Consider the following 23,720-nt stretch of genomic DNA (forward strand, 5'->3'; position numbering starts at 1 on the left):
GTTACAATAGCGTGGCTTCGTACTAAAAGAGTGCGGGTACTAGAATGGCCTGCCTGCAGTCCAGACATGTCACCCATTGAAATTTGTGGCGCATTATGAAGTGCAAAATACAACAACGGAGACCCCGGACTGTTGAACAAGTGAAGTTGTACATCAAGCAAGAATGGGAAAGAATTCCACCTACAAAGCTTCAACAATTAGTGTCCTCAGTTCCCAAATGCTTATTGAGTGTTGTTCGAAGGAAAGGTGATGTAACAGTGGTAAACATACCACTGTCCCAGCTTTGTTGAAATGTGTTGCAGGCATCCATTTCAAAATGAACAAACATTTGCACAAAAACAATAAGGTTTATCAGTTTGAACATTAAATATCTTGTATTTGTGGTGTGTTCAATTGAATATAGGTTGAAGAGGATTTGCAAATCGTTTTATACTCAACAAAAATATGAACGCAACACTTTTGGTTTTGCTCCCATTTTGTATGAGATGAACTCAAAGATCTAAAACTTTTTCCACATACACAATATCACCATTTCCCTCAAATATTGTTCACAAACCAGTCTAAATCTGTGATAGTGACCACTTCTCCTTTGCTGAGATAATCCATCCCACCTCACAGGTGTGCCATATCAAGATGCTGATTAGACACCATGATTAGTGCACAGGTGTGCCTTAGACTGCCAACAATAAAAGGCCACTCTGAAAGGTGCAGTTTTGTTTTATTGGGGGGGATACCAGGCAGTATCTGGTGTGACCACCATTTGCCTCATGCAGTGCAACACATCTCCTTTGCATAGAGTTGATCAGGTTGTCAATTGTGGCCTGTGGAATGTTGGTCCACTCCTCTTCAATGGCTGTGCGAAGTTACTGGATATTGGCAGGAACTGGCACACGCTGTCGTATACACCAGTCCAGACCATCCCAAACATGCTCAATGGGTGACATGTCCGGTGAGTATGCTAACCATGCAAGAACTGGGACATTTTCAGCTTCCAAGAATTGTGTACAGATCCTTGCAACATGGGGCCGTGCATTATCCTGCTGCAACATGAGGTGATGTTCTTGGATGTATGGCACAACAATGGGCCTCAGGATCTCGTCACGGTATCTCTGTGCATTCAAAATGCCATCAATAAAATGCACCTGTGTTCTTCGTCCATAACAGACGCCTGCCCATACCATAACCCCACCGCCACCATGGGCCACTCGATCCACAACATTGACATCAGAAAACCGCTCACCCACACGACGCCACACACTCTGTCTGTCATCTGCCCTGGACAGTGTGAACCGGGATTCATCCGTGAAGAGAACACCTCTCCAACATGCCAAACGCCAGTGAATGTGTGCATTTGCCCACTCAAGTCGGTTACGACGACGAACTGGAGTCAGGTCGAGACCCCGATGAGGACGACGAGCATGCAGATGAGCTTCCCTGAGATGGTTTCTGACAGTTTGTGCAGAAATTCTTTGGTTATGCAAACCGATTGTTTCAGCAGCTGTTCGAGTGGCTGGTCTCAGACGATCTTGGAGGTGAACATGCTGGATGTGGAGGTCCTGGGCTGGTGTGGTTACACGTGGTCTGCGGTTGTGAGGCTGGTTGGATGTACTGCCAAATTCTCTGAAACGCCTTTGGAGACGGCTTATGGTAGAGAAATGAACATTCAATACACGAGCAACAGCTCTGGTTGACATTCCTGCTGTCAGCATGCCAATTGCACGCTCCCTCAAATCTTGCGACATCTGTGGCATTGTGCTGTGTGATAAAACAGCACCTTTCAGAGTGGCCTTTTATTGTGGACAGTCTAAGGCACACCTGTGCACTAATCATGGTGTCTAATCAGCATCCTGAAATGGCACACCGTTGAGGTGGGATAGATTATCTCAGCAAAGGAGAAGTGCTCACTATCACAGATTTAGACTGGTTTGTGAACAATATTTGAGGGAAATGGTGATATTGTGTATGTGGAAAAAGTTTTAGATCTTTGAGTTCATCTCATACAAAATGGGAGCAAAACCAAAAGTGTTGCATTTATATTTTTGTTGAGTGTATTTTTAATTGCATGTCCCAACTTCATTGGAATTGGGGTTGTACTTCGCTCTGTAATTCTGCCTTGTGTTCATTTTATGCAGCCCAAACAGCTGTGTAAGCTCTATAATAACTATTTTTTTTGGGGGGGGGGGGGGGGGGGGGGGGGGTAATAATTATATCTATTGCTTCTCAGACTAGTATGATAAAAATTTCATAACTGTTGAAAAAAATCATGTTAAAATTTCACATCACATTCAGATTTTGTAGTAAAATACAGTTGACCTAAGTTAACTTTTTGTGTGCGCCATATATGGGTATGCAGTGTTGCTATGGTAACTCACGCTGAGTCTGTCTGGACCAGCTCTGCTCTGCTACTCTTTCTGTGAGATGTTTCTGTTAAACACGTTCTATTCAAGCTAAAAGTAGCTTGTGGACATCACATACTTTTACACGATTCTACTTTGTTGACTGCGTTTCATTCATAAAGTCAGTGGTACAGCATGGGTCACTAATCTGCAAACAGTGGCTCGGTTATGTAAAGGCCCAAAATTGGGGTGGGGGGAGGCATTGTTGTACACAATCACTAGACAGACAAGAATTTAAACTACACATTGGCCTAGCAGGGGAAAATATCAAGTAGACATAGGTCAAACTGGTCCGTGTCCTCGGACCGATGGATTTCTCTACCTGTGATGTATGTTTTCGGTGATAGTTGCACTGCATATTTGCTTGTACTGAATTGACGCCAGAGCTTTCAGAAGCCCAGAATGAACCACCAACCAGAGGAAAAGTAGGAGACAAAGCTCTCAGCTTGATCTCCACTCAATTTTTAAACACGCACAAAACTTTCTGCAAAAATGACTACAGACATCAGCTGACAATGAACTCATTTTGCGTTGTATAGAATTGACATTATTCATAAAAATCACAGCACACAGCCCGATCATTGTGCTGGTGCTGGGTAGTCATGAGGTGCCCTGTGCAATGTGTATTTACACATTGTCCGGCCTTGTCGACTCTTCTACGGTAGTCAGGTGCAGCTTCATAATTCACAGCAACCATGGCGGATTGTCAGCAGATACCATGAGGTCAAAACTGGCTTCAGGCTGATGGTCTAACAAACACCACATGATCAAAATTTCATAGCTGATGTTCCTACACTACACTAGAGAAACATCAGCTGAGGGTCCTATTGGTAAAGAAATCCAGTTATTGCCTTAGTCAATGTTTTGAATCCAAGTCTCACAACCATACAGTAAGACAGGAGGCAACAAAACCCCCATTGCCCTCATGGGCCTTCACTGTCCTGCACAGGTCTTGGACATCGTCAAATAGCTCTGCCCAGGAACCTCATGACTCAGCTTTTCCCTGGACTCTCATTCTCAAAGGCAGGAGACACAGGGACATGAACGTCATTGCAGAGATAAGTGAATTTCTCTACAAGTTCGACACTTTCATCACACACACAATGACACACTGATGGTTGAGTGTACAAAGTCAAGGAAAGCCTCCACGCACCACAATCCAGAGTTCTCACCAGCATTATAACAGCGTAATGGCCGTTACGCTGCTGCATGAAAAAATTACACTGCAGTTGGGCAGTTACACTGTTTCCAAGGGAGTGTAATGGGAAAATGATCATCTCTGATCAGCAGAAGTGATCATCATTACTGATTTTGGACCCACAGTGGGTCCAAAATCAACCTACAAAAATGACCAATTTTTTTTTCCATCAACCTCAGTCAAACCCATTTAAAGGTGTTAATCGTGACTCACTTTTCTGCTGATTAAAGTCACTGCCGGACTGTCATTTGTTATTGCGGGCAAGAAAAGAAAATCGTCCACCGTTTCACACCGCAGTTTTTTTTTCCCGTCCCTCATGGCGTGCATTTTTGTCAAGCAAGCTGTTCAGTTGGCTTTATCCAGGCTTGGGGTCGACAATCCCCCTGCGGAAACCACCGCTTCAAGTGCCTTTTTTAAAGTCACTCAGAAGCCTGAGTTCAACGTTCCAGTTTCACAACCATATATGGAGGAGCTCCACCGATGTTGGGCGGACCCCAAATCATTGACCCATCTATCACAGGACTGCAGAGCCCTTAGCTCTATGTGTGATTCGGTGCAGTATGGTCTGAACCGTATGCCCGCCGTTGACAGCATTATTGCATACCTGGTTTGGCTCCAGCTGATGCTGCTCGGCCGGATGCCCGCTGCCCACGTACTCAGTGTAGGGTCACTGATGACCTCCTCACCAAAAGCTATGACATAGCTGCTCGCATCGGTCGCCTAGGTAACTCACTGTCCCATTTAGCCCTTGCCCTCTCAAAGTCTTTGAGGGAGGCAGAGGTTGATGATGCTACGCAAAGTCTTAGTGATGCCTCACTCCAAACCTTTGCTTATATGTCCAGAGCTTGGCAGACTGATGTCAACCCTTACCATCACTAGACGTCTGGTGTGGCTTGCACAGTCCCCCCTATCCGAATCCTGCAGAGGCACACTCCGTTCACTGCCGGTTCTTCCAGGCCAAGTATTTGGACCTGCAGCGCAACAAACTTTGGAGCGTGCTGTGAGGCTAGTAAATCTTGGCAACAGTTTGTTAACCTACACCGACCGGTCTTCCAGACCTCAGCCAGTCAGACGTGCTACAGCTTTTCACTCTACATCCAGGCTTCCGCCGACTCCCAGAGCTGCACGTGCTTTTGCAGTTGAGGGCCAGCTCTCCCAGCAGCCTGCATTTCGTGAGCCTACGGGCAGACCCCCGAGAAGTGAACAATTTCACAGAGCTTCCAGTGCGCCCAGAGGTCCTCAGGGATGCGAGGCAGAGGTGGTCGGGTCTGACTGCCAATGTTTGGCCCCCAGCTGTTTTTCACGAAATCAACTCAGCCACTGGGAGGCTCAAGTTCAAGACCCATGGGTCATTTCAACCTTGTTCGAAGGTTACAGAATTCAGTTCAGATGTCGTCCTCCAAAGTTCAATGGGGTGAGGATGACAGTTTCCAACTCGGTGCAGTCTGCTGCCCTACAATGGGAGATTTTGGAACTCCTGGAGAAGGAGGCCATAGAGCCTGTTCACAGTTCAGACCAGCTCAGGGGGTTCTATTCAATTTACTTCCTTGTTCCAAAGAAGGATGGCGGCTTTCATCCTATCCTCGATCTCCGACGTCTGAATCGTTATATCAAAATGCTGCAGTTTCAAATGCTCCGCACAGTAGACGTCCTTCAAACTATCACACCAGGAGACTTAAAAGACACCTATTTCCATGTGCCAGTGGCGCCTCATCACGGGCAGTTTCTCCGCTTTGCTTTCGAATCAAATCAATTTTATTTATATAGTGCCAAATCACAACAAACAGTTGCCCCAAGGCGCCTTATATTGTAAGGCAAGGCCATACAATAATTACGGAAAAACCTCAATGGTCAAAATGACCCCCTGTGAGCAAGCACTTGGCAACAGTGGTCAGGCATACCAGTTCAGGGTGCTTCCTTTTGGCCTCTCTCTCGCCCCTCGTACATTTACCAGATGTATGGCTGCAGCACTAGCCCCACTGCAAGCTCTTGGATTAAGAATCCTACCCTACTTAGACGATTGGCTTGTCTGCGCTCCGACTCAGGAGCAGGCGCACAACGACACAGCTCTTCTACTGAACCATGTCTCTCATTTAGGACTCACAGTGAACTTTGTAAAGAGTTCTCTTGTTCCCAGTCAACAAACGACCTTCATCGGCATTGCCATCAACTCCCTGACTATGACTGCATCGCCATCCCCGCAGAGAGTGGACGATGTAATTCGTCTCGTCTCACACATTCAACGGGCTGTGACGCTGCCTTTTGGCGTGGACTTCATCTGCAAGGGTGTCCCTCTAGGCTCTGTTCCTTCTCGCTAGAGGTGGTTGTTACAGATGCATCACTCAAAGGTTGGGGGGCCGTGTGGAATCACAGGATGGTGAGGGGTGTCTGGAGTCCCCAGGAGAGACTCCAACACAAACGTGCTGGAGCTTCGCGCTGTGCCCTGAGAGGAAGACATGTTCTTGTCCCGTCGGACAACACGTCAACAGTCTATCACATAAACCATCAGAGGGGCACCAGGTCCAATCACTCATTGGCAGAAACTCGGAAGCTTCTCTTATGGGCGTTGCCTTGCTTTCAGAGTGTCAGAGCAGTTCATCTGAAAGTTACTGGAAGTCTGCAGTCACTGGAACTTTCCAGTGACTGCAGGGAAAGCTCTGCTGACTGTGGGGAAAGCCCCACTGGCAGCTGGGAAAGACCGCAGGTCGGGATCCTTTTGGGGGCACGTAAGACCAAATGGAACGTAATGGTCCAGGGTTGTGTCTGGGGTAGTATTTATCTAGCTTGCCTGGGAGGGTTTTCCAGTAGCTATGTCCCTTTGTTGACTTAGTGGGGGCTCCCTGTGTGCCTGCATCCTTGTAACACAACAGGTCCCCCAGGGGTGGTGCAGGGCTACTGGAGGTAAGCGAGTGGGCTGGATTTTACTACTCCAGGTCCCATCGCACCGTAAGGTGTATTGTGAAACTCTGCCAGGTGTACAGAACAGCGCAGCGGATTTACTCTCCAGACAGAAACCACCACCGGGAGAGTGGAGACTGAACCCGATTGTGGTCCAAATGATGTGGCAGAAATATGGTGCAGCGGAAGTGGACCTTTTCGCTTCAAGCACCTCAACTTGCCTGCCTCCACTCCCCACTGCTGATGCGAGGTGAGTGTGACTCTTCGTGACCTTGTTGGTATTAAGTCATCCAGGTGCTAAAGCACCGCCCTCTGGCGGTCAGGAGGAATGAAATAGAATGAGAGTTACGAATGTAACTGCGGTTCTATGAATTCCGGATGACCACCAGAGTTGCTTGTCACTCAGTCTTGCGAGTTCATTCCGAAAAGAAGCGAGCGCTGGGTGCGTCTGGTATATAAAGACAACCAGTGACGTCACCCAGGTCACATTCAATGGTGTGACTTTGTTGGTATATATTTGACCTCTGTGCTGCGCACATGTAGTTATCCAGGTGCTAAAGCACCGCCCTCTGGCAGTCATCCGGAATTCATAGAACCGTAGTTACATTCGTAACTCTTATTCTTGCTGCTTCCCAAGAAACAGCAGTGCTTTGCATGCATGAATAAAATAAAAATTTGGAAAGCAGACAAACCATTAACCTGGGAAGGTCTGTTAACAAGAACGACATATGCAAGGAGTATATGTGGTCAGTGCTCATGAGATAAACCTGCTTTAACATGCTGACATTCAGAAATGCATGAGAAGCTACAGGAAAACTTTATAGTTCTATTTCATTCCTCCTGACCACCGGAGGGTGGTGCTTTAACACCTGGATAACTACATGTGCACAAGCAGAGAGGTCAAGAATATATACCAACAAAGTCATGCCATTGGATGTGACCTGGGTGACGTCACTGGTTGTCTGTATATGCCAGACGCTCCCAGCGCTTGCGTCTTTTCTACATTCTCGCATTCTTAGAGGTTGAGAACGCATTTAGCTGCAATTGCCGCTCTCGCTTCACAAAATCATCTCAGCCACTGGGATGCTCAAGTTCAAGACCCATGGGTTATTTCAACCTTGTTCGAGGGTTAGAGAATTCAGTTCAGATGCCGTCCTCCAAAGTTCAATGGGGTGAGGATGAGTGTTTCCGACTCGGTGCAGTCTGCCGCCCTACAACGGGAGATTTTGGAACTCCTGGAGAAGGGGGCCATAGAGCCAGTTCACAGTTCAGACAAACTCAGGGGGTTCTATTAATTAACTTCCTTGTTCCAAAGATGGATGGCGACTTTCGTCCTATCCTCGATCTCCAACGTCTTAATCATTATCTCAAGGTGCTGCAGTTCCACATGCTCTGCACAGTAGACGTCCTTCAAGCTATCACACCAGGAGACTGGTTCACAAGTGTCGACTTAAAGGACGCCTATTTCCATGTGCCAGTGGAGCATCATCGCAGTTTCTCCACTTTGCTTTCGAGGGTCAGACATACCAGTTCAGAGTGCTTCCTTTCGGCCTCTCTCTCGCCCCTTGTACATTTACCAGATGTATGGCTGCAGCACTAGCCCCACTGCAAGCTCCTGGATTAAGAATCCTGCCCTACTTAGACGATTGGCTTATCTGCACTCCTACTCAGGAGGAGGCGCACAACGACAGCTCTTCTACTGAACCATGTCTCTCAGGTAGGACTCAGTGAACTTTGCAAAGAGATCTCTTGTTCCCAGTCAACAAACGACCTTCATCGGCATTGCCATCAACTCCCTGACTATGACTGCATCACCATCCCCGCAGAGAGTGGATGATGTAATTCATCTCGTCTCACACATTCAATGGGCTGTGGCGCTGCCTTTTGGTTTGCTGCTCCAGTTGATGGGCAAATTGACTGCAGTGTCACTAGTGGTACCTTTGGGACTTCTGTTCTTGCGTCCCCTGCAGATTTGGATCAACAACCTAGGCCTCAACTCAAAGTTGCATCAGCACAGGCTTGTACGACTCTCCAACCAGTGCCTTCTGCACCTCAGACCCTGGGGGAACATGGACTTCATCTGCAAGGGTGTCCCTCTAGGCTCCGTCCCTTCTCGTCGAGAGGTGGTTGTTACGGATGCATCACTCAAAGGTTGGGGGGCCGTGTGGAATCACAGGATGGTGAGGGGTGTCTGGAGACACCAGGAGAGACTTCAACACATAAACGTGATTTACTCAGATTTACTCTCCAGACAGAAACCACCACCGGGAGAGTGGAGACTGAACCTGATTGTGGTCCAGATGATCTGGCAGAAGTATGGTGTAGCGGAAGTGGACCTCTTCGGTTCAAGCACCTCAACACATTGCCCATTGTGGTACTCCCTCTCGGAACCAGACAGCCCGCTGGGGCAGGATGCATTGGCTCACCCGTGGCCGGATTGCCTCCTTTATGCCTTCCGTCCTCTCCCACTGCTAATGTTGACACTGCACAAGATAGACCAGAGCAGCCACAGGGTGCTGCTGGTTGCTGCATTCTGGCCTGGGAGGATTTGGTTAACCATGATTTAGAAACTCCTCGAGGGGGAACCTTGGGCTCTCCCGGAGAGGAAGGATTTGTTGTCACAGCTACAGGGGAGGATTTGGCACCCTCACCCAGAACGCCTTCAACTGTATGTGTGGCCGATGAGGGGCCGAACTTCTTGATAAGTTCTTGTGATCAAGCTGTTGTTCAGACTATCCTTAATTCACATGCTGCTTCTACCGGGACTTTGTACGACAACAGATGGAAGCTGTTTGCGCGGTGGTGTGAGAACCAAAAGTTAGGCCCGGAGTCTTGCCCTGTGCCTATTCTACTCAAATATTTAGAAGAACTGCTGGAGAAAGGGCTTTCTGTCGCTACCTTTAAGGTTTATATTGCTGCAATCTCTGCCCGGCATGTCTATGTTGATGGCCGGTCAGTGGGTTCACATTTCTTAGTGTGTCGTTTTTTTGAAAGGTGCTCTACATTTGCGGCCTCCAAGGCTTGCACGCGTACCTGCATGGGACCTTCCTCTAGTCCTGGAAGGTTTAAGCTTATCTCCTTTCGAACAAGTTGAAAGTGCTGATCTTAAATGGGTGTCAGTGAAGACTGACTTTCTACTTGCATTATCTTCAGCTAAGCGGGTGGGAGAGCGCCATCAGTCGCTGACGACTGTTTGCAATGGAATTCTGACAGATCTGGGGTTACGCTGTGGCCTAATCCGTCCTTTTTACCCAAGAGAATTTCAACCTTTCATGTTAATCAGCCAGTTTCCTTGGCTGTGTATGCTCCGCATTCTGATCCAGGATTATTTGTTGCAGGTTCCCTGTGTCCTGTACGAATGTTGAAGCAGTACATTAGTGCGACTGCTGTGATCCGAAAAACGGATGCCCTGTTTTTGTGTTACGGTGATCACACAAGAGGCTGTGCTGTCTCAAAGCAACGACTCTCACATTGGGTCGTGGATGCCATTTTACAAGTTAAATCAAATCAATTTTTTTATATAGCACCAAATCACAGCAAACAGTTGCCCCAAGGCGCTTTATATTGTAAGGCAAAAGCCATACAATAATTACAGAAAAACCCCAACGGTCAAAACGACCCCATATGAGCAAGCACTTGGCGACAGTGGGAAGGGAAAAACTCCCTTTTAACAGGAAGAAACCTCCAGCAGAACCAGGCTCAGTTAGGGGCAGTCTTCTGCTGGGACTGGTTGGGGCTGAGGGGAGAGAATCAGGAAAAAGACATGCTGTGGAAGAGAGCAGAGATGAATCACCAATGATTAAAAGCAGAGTGGTGCATACAGAGCAAAAAGAGGTGAATAAAAAGAAACACTGGGTGCATCATGGGAAAACCCCCCAGCAGTCTAAGTCTATAGCAGCATAACTAAGGGATGGTTCAGGGTCACCTGATCCAGCCCTAACTATAAGCTTTTTCAAAAAGGAAAGTTTTAAGCCTAATCTTAAAAGTAGAGAGGGTGTCTGTCTCCCTAATCCGAATTGGGAGCTGGTTCCACAGGAGAGGAGCCTGAAAGCTGAAGGCTCTGCCTCCCATTCTACTCTTACAAACCCTAGGAACTACAAGTAAGCCTGCAGTCTGAGAGCGAAGCGCTCTATTGGGGTGATATGGTACTATGAGTTCCCTAAGGTAAGATGGGACCTGATTATTCAAAACCTTATAAGTAAGAAGAAGAATTTTAAAGTCTATTCTGGAATTAACAGGGAGCCAATGAAGAGAGGCCAATATGGGTGAAATATGCTCTCTCCTTCTAGTCCCTGTCAATACTCTAGCTGCAGCATTTTGAATTAACTGAAGGCTTTTCAGGGAACTTTTAGAACAACCTCATAATAATGAATTACAGTAGTCCAGCCTAGAAGAAATAAATGCATGAATTAGCTTTTCAGCATCACTCTGAGACAAGACCTTTCTAATTTTAGAGCTACTGCGCAAATGCAAAAAAGCAGTCCTACATATTTGCTTAATATGCACATTGAAGGACATATCCTGATCAAAAATTACTCCAAGATTTCTCACAGTATGATGAATTCTGAATCCTGACTGAAACTCTTCAAATAGACCATTCCCAACTACCCTTTCAAGAATTTTTGAGAGAAAAGGAAGGTTGGAGATTGGCCTATAATTAGCTAAGATAGCTGGGTCAAGTGATGGCTTTTTAAGTAATGGTTTAATTGCTGCCACCTTAAAAGCCTGTGGTACATAGCCAACTAATAAAGATAGATTAATCATATTTAAGATCGAAGCATTAATTAATGGTAGGGCATCCTTGAGCAGCCGAAGGCAGCCGAACATAGAGATATGTCTTTGGGATGGTTATGAATAATTTTTTCTCTAATAGTTAAATTTTTATTTGCAAAGAAAGTCATGAAGTCATTACTAGTTAAAGTTAAAGGAATACTCGGCTCAATAGAACTCTGACATCTGCAGAGGAATGGTCTATTTGAAGAGTTTCAGTCAGGTTTTAGAATTCATCATAGTACAGAAACAGCATTAGTGAAGGTTACAAATGATCTTCTTATGGCCTCAGACAGTGGACTCATCTCTGTGCTTGTTCTGTTAGACCTCAGTGCTGCTTTTGATACTGTTGACCATAAAATTTTATTACACAGATTAGAGCATGCCATAGGTATTAAAGGCACTGCGCTGCGGTGATTTGAATCATATTTATCTAATACATTACAATTTGTTCATGTAAATGGGGAATCTTCTTCACAGACTAAGGTTAATTATGGAGTTCCACAAGGTTCTGTGCTAGGACCAATTTTATTCACTTTATACATGCTTCCCTTAGGCAGTATTATTAGACAGCATTGCTTAAATTTTCATTGTTACGCAGATGATACCCAGCTTTATCTATCCATGAAGCCAGAGGACACACACCAATTAGCTAAACTGCAGGATTGTCTTACAGACAAAGACATGGTTGACCTCTAAATTCCTGCTTTTAAACTCAGATAAAACTGAAGTTATTGTACTTGGCCCCACAAATCTTAGAAACATGGTGTCTAACCAGATCCTTACTCTGGATGGCATTACCCTGACCTCTAGTAATACTGTGAGAAATCTTGGAGTCATTTTTGATCAGGATATGTCCTTCAATGCGCATATTAAACAAATATGTAGGACTGCTTTTTTGCGTTTACGCAATATCTCTAAAATTAGAAAGGTCTTGTCTCAGAGTGATGCTGAAAAACTAATTCATGCATTTATTTCCTCTAGGCTGGACTATTGTAATTCATTATTATCAGGTTGTCCTAAAAGTTCCCTGAAAAGCCTTCAGTTAATTCAAAATGCTGCAGCTAGAGTGCTAACAGGGACTAGAAGGAGAGAGCATATTTCACCCATATTGGCCTCTCTTCATTGGCTTCCTGTTAATTCTGGAATAGAATTTAAAATTCTTCTTCTTACTTACAAGGATTTGAATAATCAGGTCCCATCTTATCTTAGGGACCTCATAGTACCATATCACCCCAACAGAGGGCTTCGCTCTCAGACTGCAGGCTTACTTATAGTTCCTAGAGTTTTTAAGAGTAGAATGGGAGGCAGAGCCTTCAGCTTTCAGGCTCCTCTCCTATGGAACCAGCTCCCAATTCAGATCAGGGAGACAGACACCCTCTCTATTTTAAGATTAGGCTTAAAACTTTCCTTTTTGCTAAAGCTTATAGTTAGGGCTGGATCAGGTGACCCTGAACCATCCCTTAGTTATGCTGCTATAGACGTAGACTGCTGGGGGGTTCCCATGATGCACTGTTTCTTTCTCTTTTTGCTCTGCATGCATCACACTGCATTTAATCATTAGTGATTGATCTCTGCTCCCCTCCACAGCATGTCTTTTTCCTGGTTCTCTCCCTCAGCCCCAACCAGTCCCAGCAGAAGACTGCCCCTCCCTGAGCCTGGTTCTGCTGGAGGTTTCTTCCTGTTAAAAGGGAGTTTTTCCTTCCCACTGTCGCCAAGTGCTTGCTCACAGGGGGTCGTTTTGACCGTTGGGGTTTTTCCATAATTATTGTATGGCTTTGCCTTACAATATAAAGCGCCTTGGGGCAACTGTTTGTTGTGATTTGGCGGAATATAAATAAAATTGAATTGAATAAAATTGAATTGACTCTGTCAGCCTGGCTACAGTTCTGAAAAGAAACCTGGGGTTGTTCTTATTTTCTTCAATTAGTAATGAATAGTAAGATGTCCTAGCTTTATGGAGGGCTTTTTAATAGAGCAACAGACTCTTTTTCCAGGCTAAATGAAGATCTTCTAAATTAATGAGACGCCATTTCCTCTCCAGCTTACAGGTTATCTGCTGTAAGCTGCGAGTTTGTGGGTTATACCACGGAGTCAAGCATTTCTGATTTAAGGCTCTCTTTTTCAGAGGAGCTACAGCATCTAAAGTTGTGGTCAATGAGGATGTAAAACTACTGACGAGATAATCTATCTCACTCAGAGTTTAGGTAGCTACTCTGCACTGTGTTGGTATATGGCATTGAAGAACATAAAGAAGGAATCATTTCCTTAAACCTAGCTACAGCGCTTTCAGAAAGACTTCTACTGTAATGAAACTTATTCCCCCCTGCTGAGTAGTCCAATAAAGTAAATGTTATTAAGAAATGATCAGACAACAGGGGGTTTTCAGGGAATACTGTTAAGTCTTCAATTTCTATGCCATATGTCAGAACAAGATCTAAAGTGCGGTTAAAATGGTGGGTGGGCTCATTTACATTTTGAGCAAGTATATGAGTCCAGAGGTCTTCAGCCTCTTAAGGTTACGTGCCATTCCACCAGAGGGGTGTCCACCTCCTGGGCTGCACTGAGAGGTGTCCCTTTGAGTGATATTTGTGCTGTTGCTACGTGGGCTTTGTCCTGTACCTTCGCCCTCTATTACAGACTGAATGTGGCTGCTTCTCCTGCGGTGACTTTGGTGGTGTTGTCTGCCTCCACTCCCCACTGCTGATGCGAGGTGAGTGACTCTTCGTGACCTTGTTGGTATTAAGTCATCCAGGTGCTAAAGCACTGCCCTCTGGCGGTCAGGAGGAATGAAATAGAACGAGAGTTACGAATGTAACTGCGGTTCTATGAATTCCGGATGACCGCCCGAGTTGCTTGTCACTCAATCTTGCGAGTTCATTCCGAAGAGAAGCGAGCGCTGGGTGCGTCTGGCATATAAAGACAACCAGTGACGTCACCCAGGTCACATCCAATGGTGTGACTTTGTATATATTCTCGACCTCTGTGCTTGCGCACATGTAGTTATCCAGGTGCTAAAGCACCGCCCTCTGGTGGTCATCCGGAATTCATAGAAATGTAGTTACATTCGTAACTCTCGTTATGTCACAAACATAAAGAACATCACTAACGTTTCGCAGAAAACTTGTTTTCCTCTCGTGTTTTTCCACTCTTCTTCAAACAGTTGTCACAGATGAATCTAAAAACAGAAATCACACTTTATTTGTAATCAATACGTCTACCAAACTAATGATGCCCACAGTGGAAAAGGAGACAACTCACCCAGATTCCCAAATGGCTTCACAGTGCAAGACGCATATCTGGTGCATCTTCCGCCCACAATCCTTACAGTCAACAAACCTGAAGACAAGAGAGCAACAAATGTAAATTTTTTTCCTCACATCATCAAACACTGGTTGGGGGTCTGGGGGTTCTCCCCCAGAAAAATATGAAGTCTCAGGTGCATTTTCAGGTCTATTTACCCCCCCCCCCCACCATTTCACAAAACCTGTACTGTGCTACCGGTCTTTAATCCACAAAACAAACATGGTGGCTCAGAAAAGTACACAGTAAAGAAAATGACAATTCACATCTTCATCAGAGTCCCAGGACTCTGATGAAGACATTATTTGCACATCGAAACATTAGTCTTTTTCTATGTCTTCAGCACCTTAATAAACTTTTCCGCACCTACTTCTTTGTTGCACCAGGTGCTTTTCTTTTCTACAAGTCAGTCCTGCCTGGTTGCACCGGATTTTTGTGCTTTACATATTTACAGACTGTTTTGCTGCTAGCAGACTTTTCGGGCATGCAGAGGTGATTTTGCTGGAACGTTTGTGGTTCATTTTGAAAAGCTGTTCCAAGTTCCCTTCCTTCTGTAAAGCCACATTTGCATTGCACATAAGACAGATGGATTTGGCATTCGAATAAATTAAATAATCCTCCTCCCACTCTGAAAAAAGTTTTCAAATTTTTTAGCATTAGTACGCTCTTCTGTGGCATTTGGTCTTCTTTGGCGTTTAACGGCAGACAATTCTTATTGTGCATTGCTGCCACCTTCTGCATCAGTCTGTTATAGCTGCACTAAATCCACTCGCCGAGTCCAGATTTTTTATTTTTTTCCATGCAATCAACTGGTCAATCGTGAGCTGAGTTCCAGTCGATCGCATGAAAAAAACAAATTATATATATTGGTTGGGCATGCCAGTTTGTGATGTTCAAGGACAGGATTTCAAGGCACAGGCAGGAACTGGAGGGTGTGTAGTTTGGTGGCTTTGGCTGATTTTTTTTTTGGGGGGGGGGGGGGGGGGGGCATAATGTGGTTCTGTTGGCCTCAGTTCATGACCAGATGTGCACTGTGCAGGTTTGAGGCAGAGTGTGAAGCAACCAGGATGACAATTAGCACCTCCAAATCTGAGATCATGGTCCTCTGCCAGAATAGGGTGGACTGTCTCCTCTGGGTCGGGGTCTTTTCATGAATGGGGGGTAAGCTGGAGTGCGAGACTGACGAAATGGTGCTACATTTGCTGCCCTGCAGAAGCCGTATCTGGGTCAGCTCTTTCTTCATGATGAAGAAAGAACTGAGCCAGAAGGAAAGACTCTCGATTTACAGTACCTGGTAATGACTGAAAAATCAAGATTGTGGATACAACCAATATAACTTCCCAGCCAACACAAATGGGAAAGGAGACTGATCATGGGAGTAAATCTCCCCGACCCCACTTGTCCTCTATGTGTGAAGTGTACATACAATGCATCCGGGAAGTATTCACAGCATTTCACTTGTTCCACATTTTATGTTACAGCCTTATTCCAAAATGGATGAAATTCATTTTTCCTCAAACCTCTACACACAATAATACCTTATGACTGTGAAAAGCTTTTTTAGATTTTTGAAAACTTATTTAAAAGAGAAAACCGAACAAAATGAATCACACGTACATAAGTATTCACAACCTTTGCCATGAAACTCAATACTGAGCTCAAGTGCATCCTGTTTCTACTGATCATCCTTAAGACATTTCAATAGCTTAATTGGAGTCTTTCAGGGGTAAATTCAGTTGACTGGACATGATTTAGAAAGGCACACACCTGTCTACATATAAGGTCCCACCTTTGACAGTGCAAGTCAGAGCACAAACCAAGCATTAAGTCAAAGGAATTGTCTGTAGACCTCCGGGACAGGACTGTCTGTAGGCACAAATCTGGGGAAGGGTACAGAAACATTTCTGCTGCTTTGACGGTCCCAGTGAGCACAGCGGCCTCAATCAGACGTAAATGGAAGAAGTTCAGATCCACTAGGACTCTTAGAGCTTGCCACCCGTCTAAACTGGGCAATCCAGGAGAAAGGTCTTCATCATGGAAGTGACGAAGAACCCAATGACCATTCTGTCAGAGCTGCAGCATTCCTCTGAGGAGAGAGGAGAACCTTCCAGAAGGACAACCATCTCAGGCCTGATTGGTGGACTGCTGCAGAGTGGCCAGACAGAAGCTACTCCATAGCAAAAAGCAGCCCGTCTGGAATTTGCCAAAAAGCACCCGAAGGACTCTCAGACCATAAGAAACAAAATTCTCTGGTCTGATGGGGCAAAGATTCAACTCTCTGGCGTGAATGCCTGGCATCATGTTTGGAGGCACCATCCCTACAGTGAAGCATGGTGGTGGCAACATCATGCTGTGGGGATGTTTTTTAGCAGCAGGAACTAGGAGACTAGTCAGGATTGAGGGAAAGATGAATGCAGCAATGTACAGAGACATCAGAGATTTAAAACCTGCTCCTGAGAGCTCTTGACCTCAGACTAGAGTGACAGTCATCTTTCAACAGGACAATGACCCTAAGCACACAGCCAAGATATGAAAGGAGTGGCTTCAGGACAAATCTGAATCTCCTTGAGTGGCCCAGCCAGAGCCCAGACCTGAATCAGACTGAACATCTCTGGCGAGATATGAAAATGACTGTGGACCAACGCTCGCCATCTAACCTTTTGGAACTGGAGAGGCACTGCAAAGAGGAATGAGCAAAACTGCACAAAGATAGGTGCGCCAAGTTTGTGGCATCATATTCATGAAGATGTGAGGCTGTAATTGCTGCCAAAGTTGCACCAAAAAAATATTGAGTAAAGGGTGTGAATACTTATGCACACATGATTTCTTAGTTTTTATGTTTAATAAAATTTGCAAAAAAAAAAAAAAAAAAATCATGTCATTATGGGATGTTGCGAGCAGAATTTTGTGGGGGAAAAAAAAACGAGTTTACTCCATTTTTTGGAATAAGTCTAACATAAAATGGACAAAATGAAGTGTTGTCAGTACCTTCTGGACACACTGGATGTTTAACCTCCTACCATTAGACAGGAGCTATAGGAATGCAAAAACAGACTTCCAGACTCAAAAACAGCTAAAGTCAGTGTAAACACATTACACTGACATGGAATCATCTACAAGTGCAATACATCCCCAAATATCCAATACAATTCGATGAGAAACACATCCCCAAATGTGCAACATAATCGAGAGTGTATATCCTTAAGTGTGCAATAAACATGGCAAACATCATTCATAGCAAAACGTTATTGATTTTTAATTCATCTTTTTCTGCACTATTTACAACCCCAATTCCAGTGAAGTTGGGACATTGTGTAAAATGTAAATAAAAACAGAATACAATTATTTACAAATCCTCTTCAACCTGTATTCAATTGAATCCACCACAAAGACAAGATATTTAATGCTCAAACTGATAAACTTTATTGTTAACTATTTGCTCATTTTGAAATGATGCCTGCAACCCATTTCAAAAAAGCTGGGACAGTGGTACTGTCTTGCTGAAATAAGCAGGGACGTCCCTGAAAAAGACCTTGCTTGGATGGCAGCATGTGTTGCTCCAAAACCTGGATGTACGTTTCAGCATTGATGGTGCCATCACAGATGTGTAAGTTGCCCATGCCATGGGCACTAACACACCCCCATACCATCACAGACGCTGGCTTTTGAACTTTGCACTGGTAACAATCTGGATGGTCTTTTTCCTCTTTTGTCCAGAGGACACGACGTCCATGATTTCCACAAACAATTTGAAATTAGACCACAGCACACTTTTCCACTTTGCGTCTGTCCATTTAAAATGAGCTCGGGCCCAGAGAAGGCGGTGGCGTTTCTAGATGTTGTTGATGTATGGCTTTCTTTGCATGGTAGAGTTTTAACTTGCACTTGTAGATGTAGCGACAAACTGTGTTAACTGACAGTGGTTTTCTGAAGTGTTCCTGAGCCCACACGGTGAGATCCTTTACACAATGTTGGTTTTTAATGCAGTGCCGCCTGTGGGATCGAAGGTCACGGGCATTCAATGTTGGTTTTCGGCATTGCCACTTACATGTAGAAAGTTCTCCAGATTCTCTGAATCTTCTGAATATATTATGGACTACAGATGATGGAATCCTTAAATTCCTTGCAACTGAACGTTGAGAAACATTGTTCTTAAACTGTTGGACTATTTTTTCCCCCCACACAGATGTTCACAAAGTGGTGATCCTTGCCCCATTTTTGCTTGTGAACGGCAGAGCCTTTTGGGGATGCTCCTTTTATCTCCAATCATGACACACACCCGTTTCCAATTAACCTGTTTACCTGTGGAATGTTCCAAACAGATGTTCTTTGAGCATTCGTCAACTTTCCCAGTCTTTTGTTGCCGCTGTCCCAGCTTTTTTGATATGTGTTGCAGGGAACCATTTCAAAATGAGCAAATAGTTGCGCAAAAAGTCTATTAGTTTGAACATTAAATATCTTGTCTTTGTAGTGTATTCAGTTGAATATAGGTTGAAGAGGATTTGCAAATCATTGTATTCTGTTTTTATTTACATTTCACACATTGTCCCAACTTCATCAAAACTAGGGTTGTATAAGTACTGTTAAGTGAAAGAGTGCATTTACAATGAATGTGTTTTGATGCACAAGTGGAGCAGCACTCGTAACTGCATTGTAAGCAATGCGTGTAACAACAATAAAGCCATCTATCCATCCATTCACTTGCACCAAGTGCCGAAACATGTACTGATCCCCACAGCTTTTACATGTTTTACTGTTGGTAGCTGCCATCATTTGTATGAATGCTGAAAGCTTAACTGCTGAAGCAGCAAGCAGTACAAACAACTCCATTCACGTTAATGTTCCTCCAGTCGTTACGCACTTGCAAACTAGCCAATGCAAGCCCGCCTTTGTGGGAGGATGGAAAAGCCATGTGCTTTCTGTGTAATGCTGGATCACAATTTTCATTAAATTTATCAACATGAATTGATGATTCTCACGAAATCAGACTTATGAGGTGGCATGAAGCATTTTTGGTGTGACAATATGGATTTTTAAGGGTCGACGCAGATTATCAGCAAGGTTTGGAGGCCATCAGATTTTGAAGCCGATATCTGCTTGCAGTAAAATTGCCTAAAAGGTTATCAAAATTTACTATAACACACTCTTAACACAAAACTTTCTTGAAGCTTTTTGCAGCATATGTTGAATTCACAGAACCTTTCAACATGACATTCACACAAAAACTGCAAGGAGCAATAATAAAGGATGTATCAATTGAGTGCGAGGTCTGTGATGGAAAATATGAGACCGAGGTGCAAGTACGGACGGAAAGTTAGGGAGGTCTATGCGAACACCACCAAGGTCTGATAATCTTGTACAGACCAAGCAATCAAGGTTAATTCATTTATACACACACACACACACGGTGGGCCAATAAAATGTTACCACTTTTTTAAAATTTGTACAGAGTGTACTACAACAACCCACAGACCACTGAGGCCCTGAAGACCAACATCCGTCAGGAAATTCAGAGAACCAAATTTGTCAGGGGTACAAAGACAGGAGTCCCAGATGTATCACTTCTAACACTACAGTCAGTTTCCCAATCAGCTGGAGGAGCAGAGTGGGAATTTGTGGTGTTCCTCTGGCGCCTCTGTCCTCATGTCGGGAAGTCATTTGAACAGATGCCTCACTTCCGGGCTGGGGTGCAGTCTGGAACCACAGACTGGTCAGGGAAGTCTGGAAACCTGGGGAAAGACTCCAGCACATCAATGTGCTAAAGCTGTAGTCTGTCCACCTAGCTCTGAGGCATTTCTCCCCTGCCCTAGAGTGGAATGTGCTTGCTCTGTCAGACAACAAATCAACAGTCTACCATATAAACCATGAGATGAGATATACTTTATTGATCTCACAGTGGAGAACTTATGTTTACACTCCAGTTACCTCAAACAGCCATTGGGGAGGTATCAGGTCTGTTCATTACCTGAGAGAAGCCCAGAAACTTCTCCAGTGGGCTTTGCCTCACTTGCAGAGTCTCAGAGCTGTACATATGCAGGGCATGCAGAACGATGCTGCAGATTTCTTGTCACGACAAACGTGCATCGGGTGAGTGGCAACTCAACCCAGATGTGGTTCTAGTGATCTGGGAAAGGTTTGGCAAGGCGGAAGTCAACACGTTTGTCTTGAACACCACAACATACTGTTGCCTGTGGTTCTCTCGCTCAGAACCAAACAGTCCACTGAGCCAAGACACTCTGGCTCACTCTTTGCCGGCCCATCTAGTGTATGCATTTCCACCTCTTCTGTTGATCATGCCGACACTACACAGAATATGAATGACTGATAGCAGTGTTGCTGGTAGCCCCGTACTGGTCAGGCAGGACGTGATTCCCCATGATTCTGATGCCCCTCAGCGGAGAGCTGTGGCCTCTCCCTCAGAAGAGGGACCTTTTGTCCCTTCCTTGTTAAAACAGTTAAATGTGGTCTATTAAACATTAGGTCTCTCTCTTCTAAGTCCCTGTTAGTAAATGATATAATAATTGATCAACATATTGATTTATTCTGCCTTACAGAAACCTGGTTACAGCAGGATGAATATGTTAGTTTAAATGAATCAACACCCCCGAGTCACACTAACTGCCAGAATGCTCGTAGCACGGGCCGAGGCGGAGGATTAGCAGCAATCTTCCATTCCAGCTTATTAATTAATCAAAAACCCAGACAGAGCTTTAATTCATTTGAAAGCTTGACTCTTAGTCTTGTCCATCCAAATTGGAAGTCCCAAAAACCAGTTTTATTTGTTATTATCTATCGTCCACCTGGTCGTTACTGTGAGTTTCTCTGTGAATTTTCAGACCTTTTGTCTGACTTAGTGCTTAGCTCAGATAAGATAATTATAGTGGGCGATTTTAACATCCACACAGAATGACAGCCTCAACACTGCATTTAATCTATTATTAGACTCAATTGGCTTTGCTCAAAATGTAAATGAGTCCACCCACCACTTTAATCATATCTTAGATCTTGTTCTGACTTATGGTATGGAAATTGAAGACTTAACAGTATTTCCTGAAAACTCCCTTCTGTCTGATCATTTCTTAATAACATTTACTTTACTCTGATGGACTACCCAGCAGTGGGGAATAAGTTTCATTACAGTAGAAGTCTTTCAGAAAGCGCTGTAACTAGGTTTAAGGATATGATTCCTTCTTTATGTTCTCTAATGCAATATACCAACACAGTGCAGAGTAGCTACCTAAACTCTGTAAGTGAGATAGAGTATCTCGTCAATAGTTTTACATCCTCATTGAAGACAACTTTGGATGCTGTAGCTCCTCTGATAAAGAGAGCTTTAAATCAGAAGTGCCTGACTCCGTGGTATAACTCAAACTCGCAGCTTAAAGCAGATAACCCGTAAGTTGGAGAGGAAATGGCGTCTCACTAATTAAGAAGATCTTCACTTAGCCTGGAAAAAGAGTCTGTTGCTCTATAAAAAAGCCCTCCGTAAAGCTAGGACATCTTACTACTCATCACTAATAGAAGAAAATAAGAACAATCCCAGGTTTCTTTTCAGCACTGTAGCCAGGCTGACAAAGAGTCAGAGCTCTACTGAGCCGAGTATTCCTTTAACTTTAACTAGTAATGACTTCATGACTTCCTTTGCTAATAAAATTTTAACTATTAGAGAAAAAATTACTCATAACCATCCCAAAGACGTATCGTTATCTTTGGCTGCTTTCAGTGATGCCGGTATTTGGTTAGACTCTCTCTCCGATTGTTCTGTCGGAGTTATTTTCATTAGTTACTTCATCCAAACCATTAACATGTCTATTAGACCCCATTCCTACCAGGCTGCTCAAGGAAGCCCTACCATTATTTAATGCTTCGATCTTAAATATGATCAATCTATCTTTATTAGTTGGCTATGTACCACAGGCTTTTAAGGTGGCAGTAATTAAACCATTACTTAAAAAGCCATCACTTGACCCAGCTATCTTAGCTAATTATAGGCCAATCTCCAACCTTCCTTTTCTCTCTCAAAAATTCTTGAAAGGGTAGTTGTAAAACAGCTAACTGATCATCTGCAGAGGAATGGTCTATTTGAAGAGTTTCAGTCAGGTTTTAGAATTCATCATAGTACAGAAACAGCATTAGTGAAGGTTACAAATGATCTTATGGCCTCAGACAGTGGACTCATCTCTGTGCTTGTTCTGTTAGACCTCAGTGCTGCTTTTGATACTGCTGACCATAAAATTTTATTACAGAGATTAGAGCATGCCATAGGTATTAAAGGCACTGCGGTGGTTTGAATCATATTTATCTAATAGATTACAATTTGTTCATGTAAATGGGGAATCTTCTTCACAGACTAAGGTTAATTATGGAGTTCCACAAGGTTCTGTGCTAGGACCAATTTTATTCACTTTATACATGCTTCCCTTAGGCAGTATTATTAGAAAGCATTGCTTAAATTTTCATTGTTACGCAGATGATACCCAGCTTTATCTATCCATGAAGCCAGAGGACACACACCAATTAGCTAAACTGCAGGATTGTCTTACAGACAAAGACATGGATGACCTCTAATTTCCTGCTTTTAAACTCAGATAAAACTGTTATTGTTATTGTACTTGGCCCCACAAATCTTAGAAACATGGTGTCTAACCAGATCCTTACTCTGGATGGCATTACCCTGACCTCTAGTAATACTGTGAGAAATCTTGGAGTCATTTTTGATCAGGATATGTCATTCAATGCGCATATTAAATATGTAGGACTGCTTTTTTGCATTTACGCAATATCTCTAAAATTAGAAAGGTCTTGTCTCAGAGTGATGCTGAAAAACTAATTCATGCATTTATTTCCTCTAGGCTGGACTATTGTAATTCATTATTATCAGGTTGTCCTAAAAGTTCCCTGAAAAGCCTTCAGTTAATTCTAAATGCTGCAGCTAGAGTACTAACGGGGACTAGAAGGAGAGAGCATATCTCACCCATATTGGCCTCTCTTCATTGGCTTCCTGTTAATTCTAGAATAGAATTTAAAGTTCTTCTTCTTACTTATAAGGTTTTGAATAATCAGGTCCCATCTTATCTTAGAGACCTCATAGTACCATATCACCCCAATAGAGCGCTTCGCTCTCAGACTGCAGGCTTAGTTCTAGTTCCTAGGGT

General features: G+C 44.0%; 1 protein-coding gene across 1 annotated transcript in view; it reads right to left on the reverse strand.

Annotated features, from left to right (window-relative positions):
* The window catches only part of LOC117525713 (CREB-binding protein-like), a 138,689-nt gene that overhangs the window by 57,897 nt on the left and 57,072 nt on the right, over positions 1–23,720 (reverse strand). The window contains exons 8-9 of the mRNA XM_034187642.1: positions 14,524–14,601; positions 14,373–14,440 (exon numbers count right to left, since the gene is read on the reverse strand). Of these exons, the coding sequence (XP_034043533.1) occupies positions 14,373–14,440; positions 14,524–14,601 (146 nt within the window). The remainder of the gene's footprint in view (positions 1–14,372; positions 14,441–14,523; positions 14,602–23,720) is intronic.

The sequence above is a fragment of the Thalassophryne amazonica genome, chromosome 15 (genome assembly GCF_902500255.1).
Source record: "Thalassophryne amazonica chromosome 15, fThaAma1.1, whole genome shotgun sequence".
NCBI classification, from domain to species: Eukaryota; Metazoa; Chordata; class Actinopteri; order Batrachoidiformes; family Batrachoididae; genus Thalassophryne; species Thalassophryne amazonica.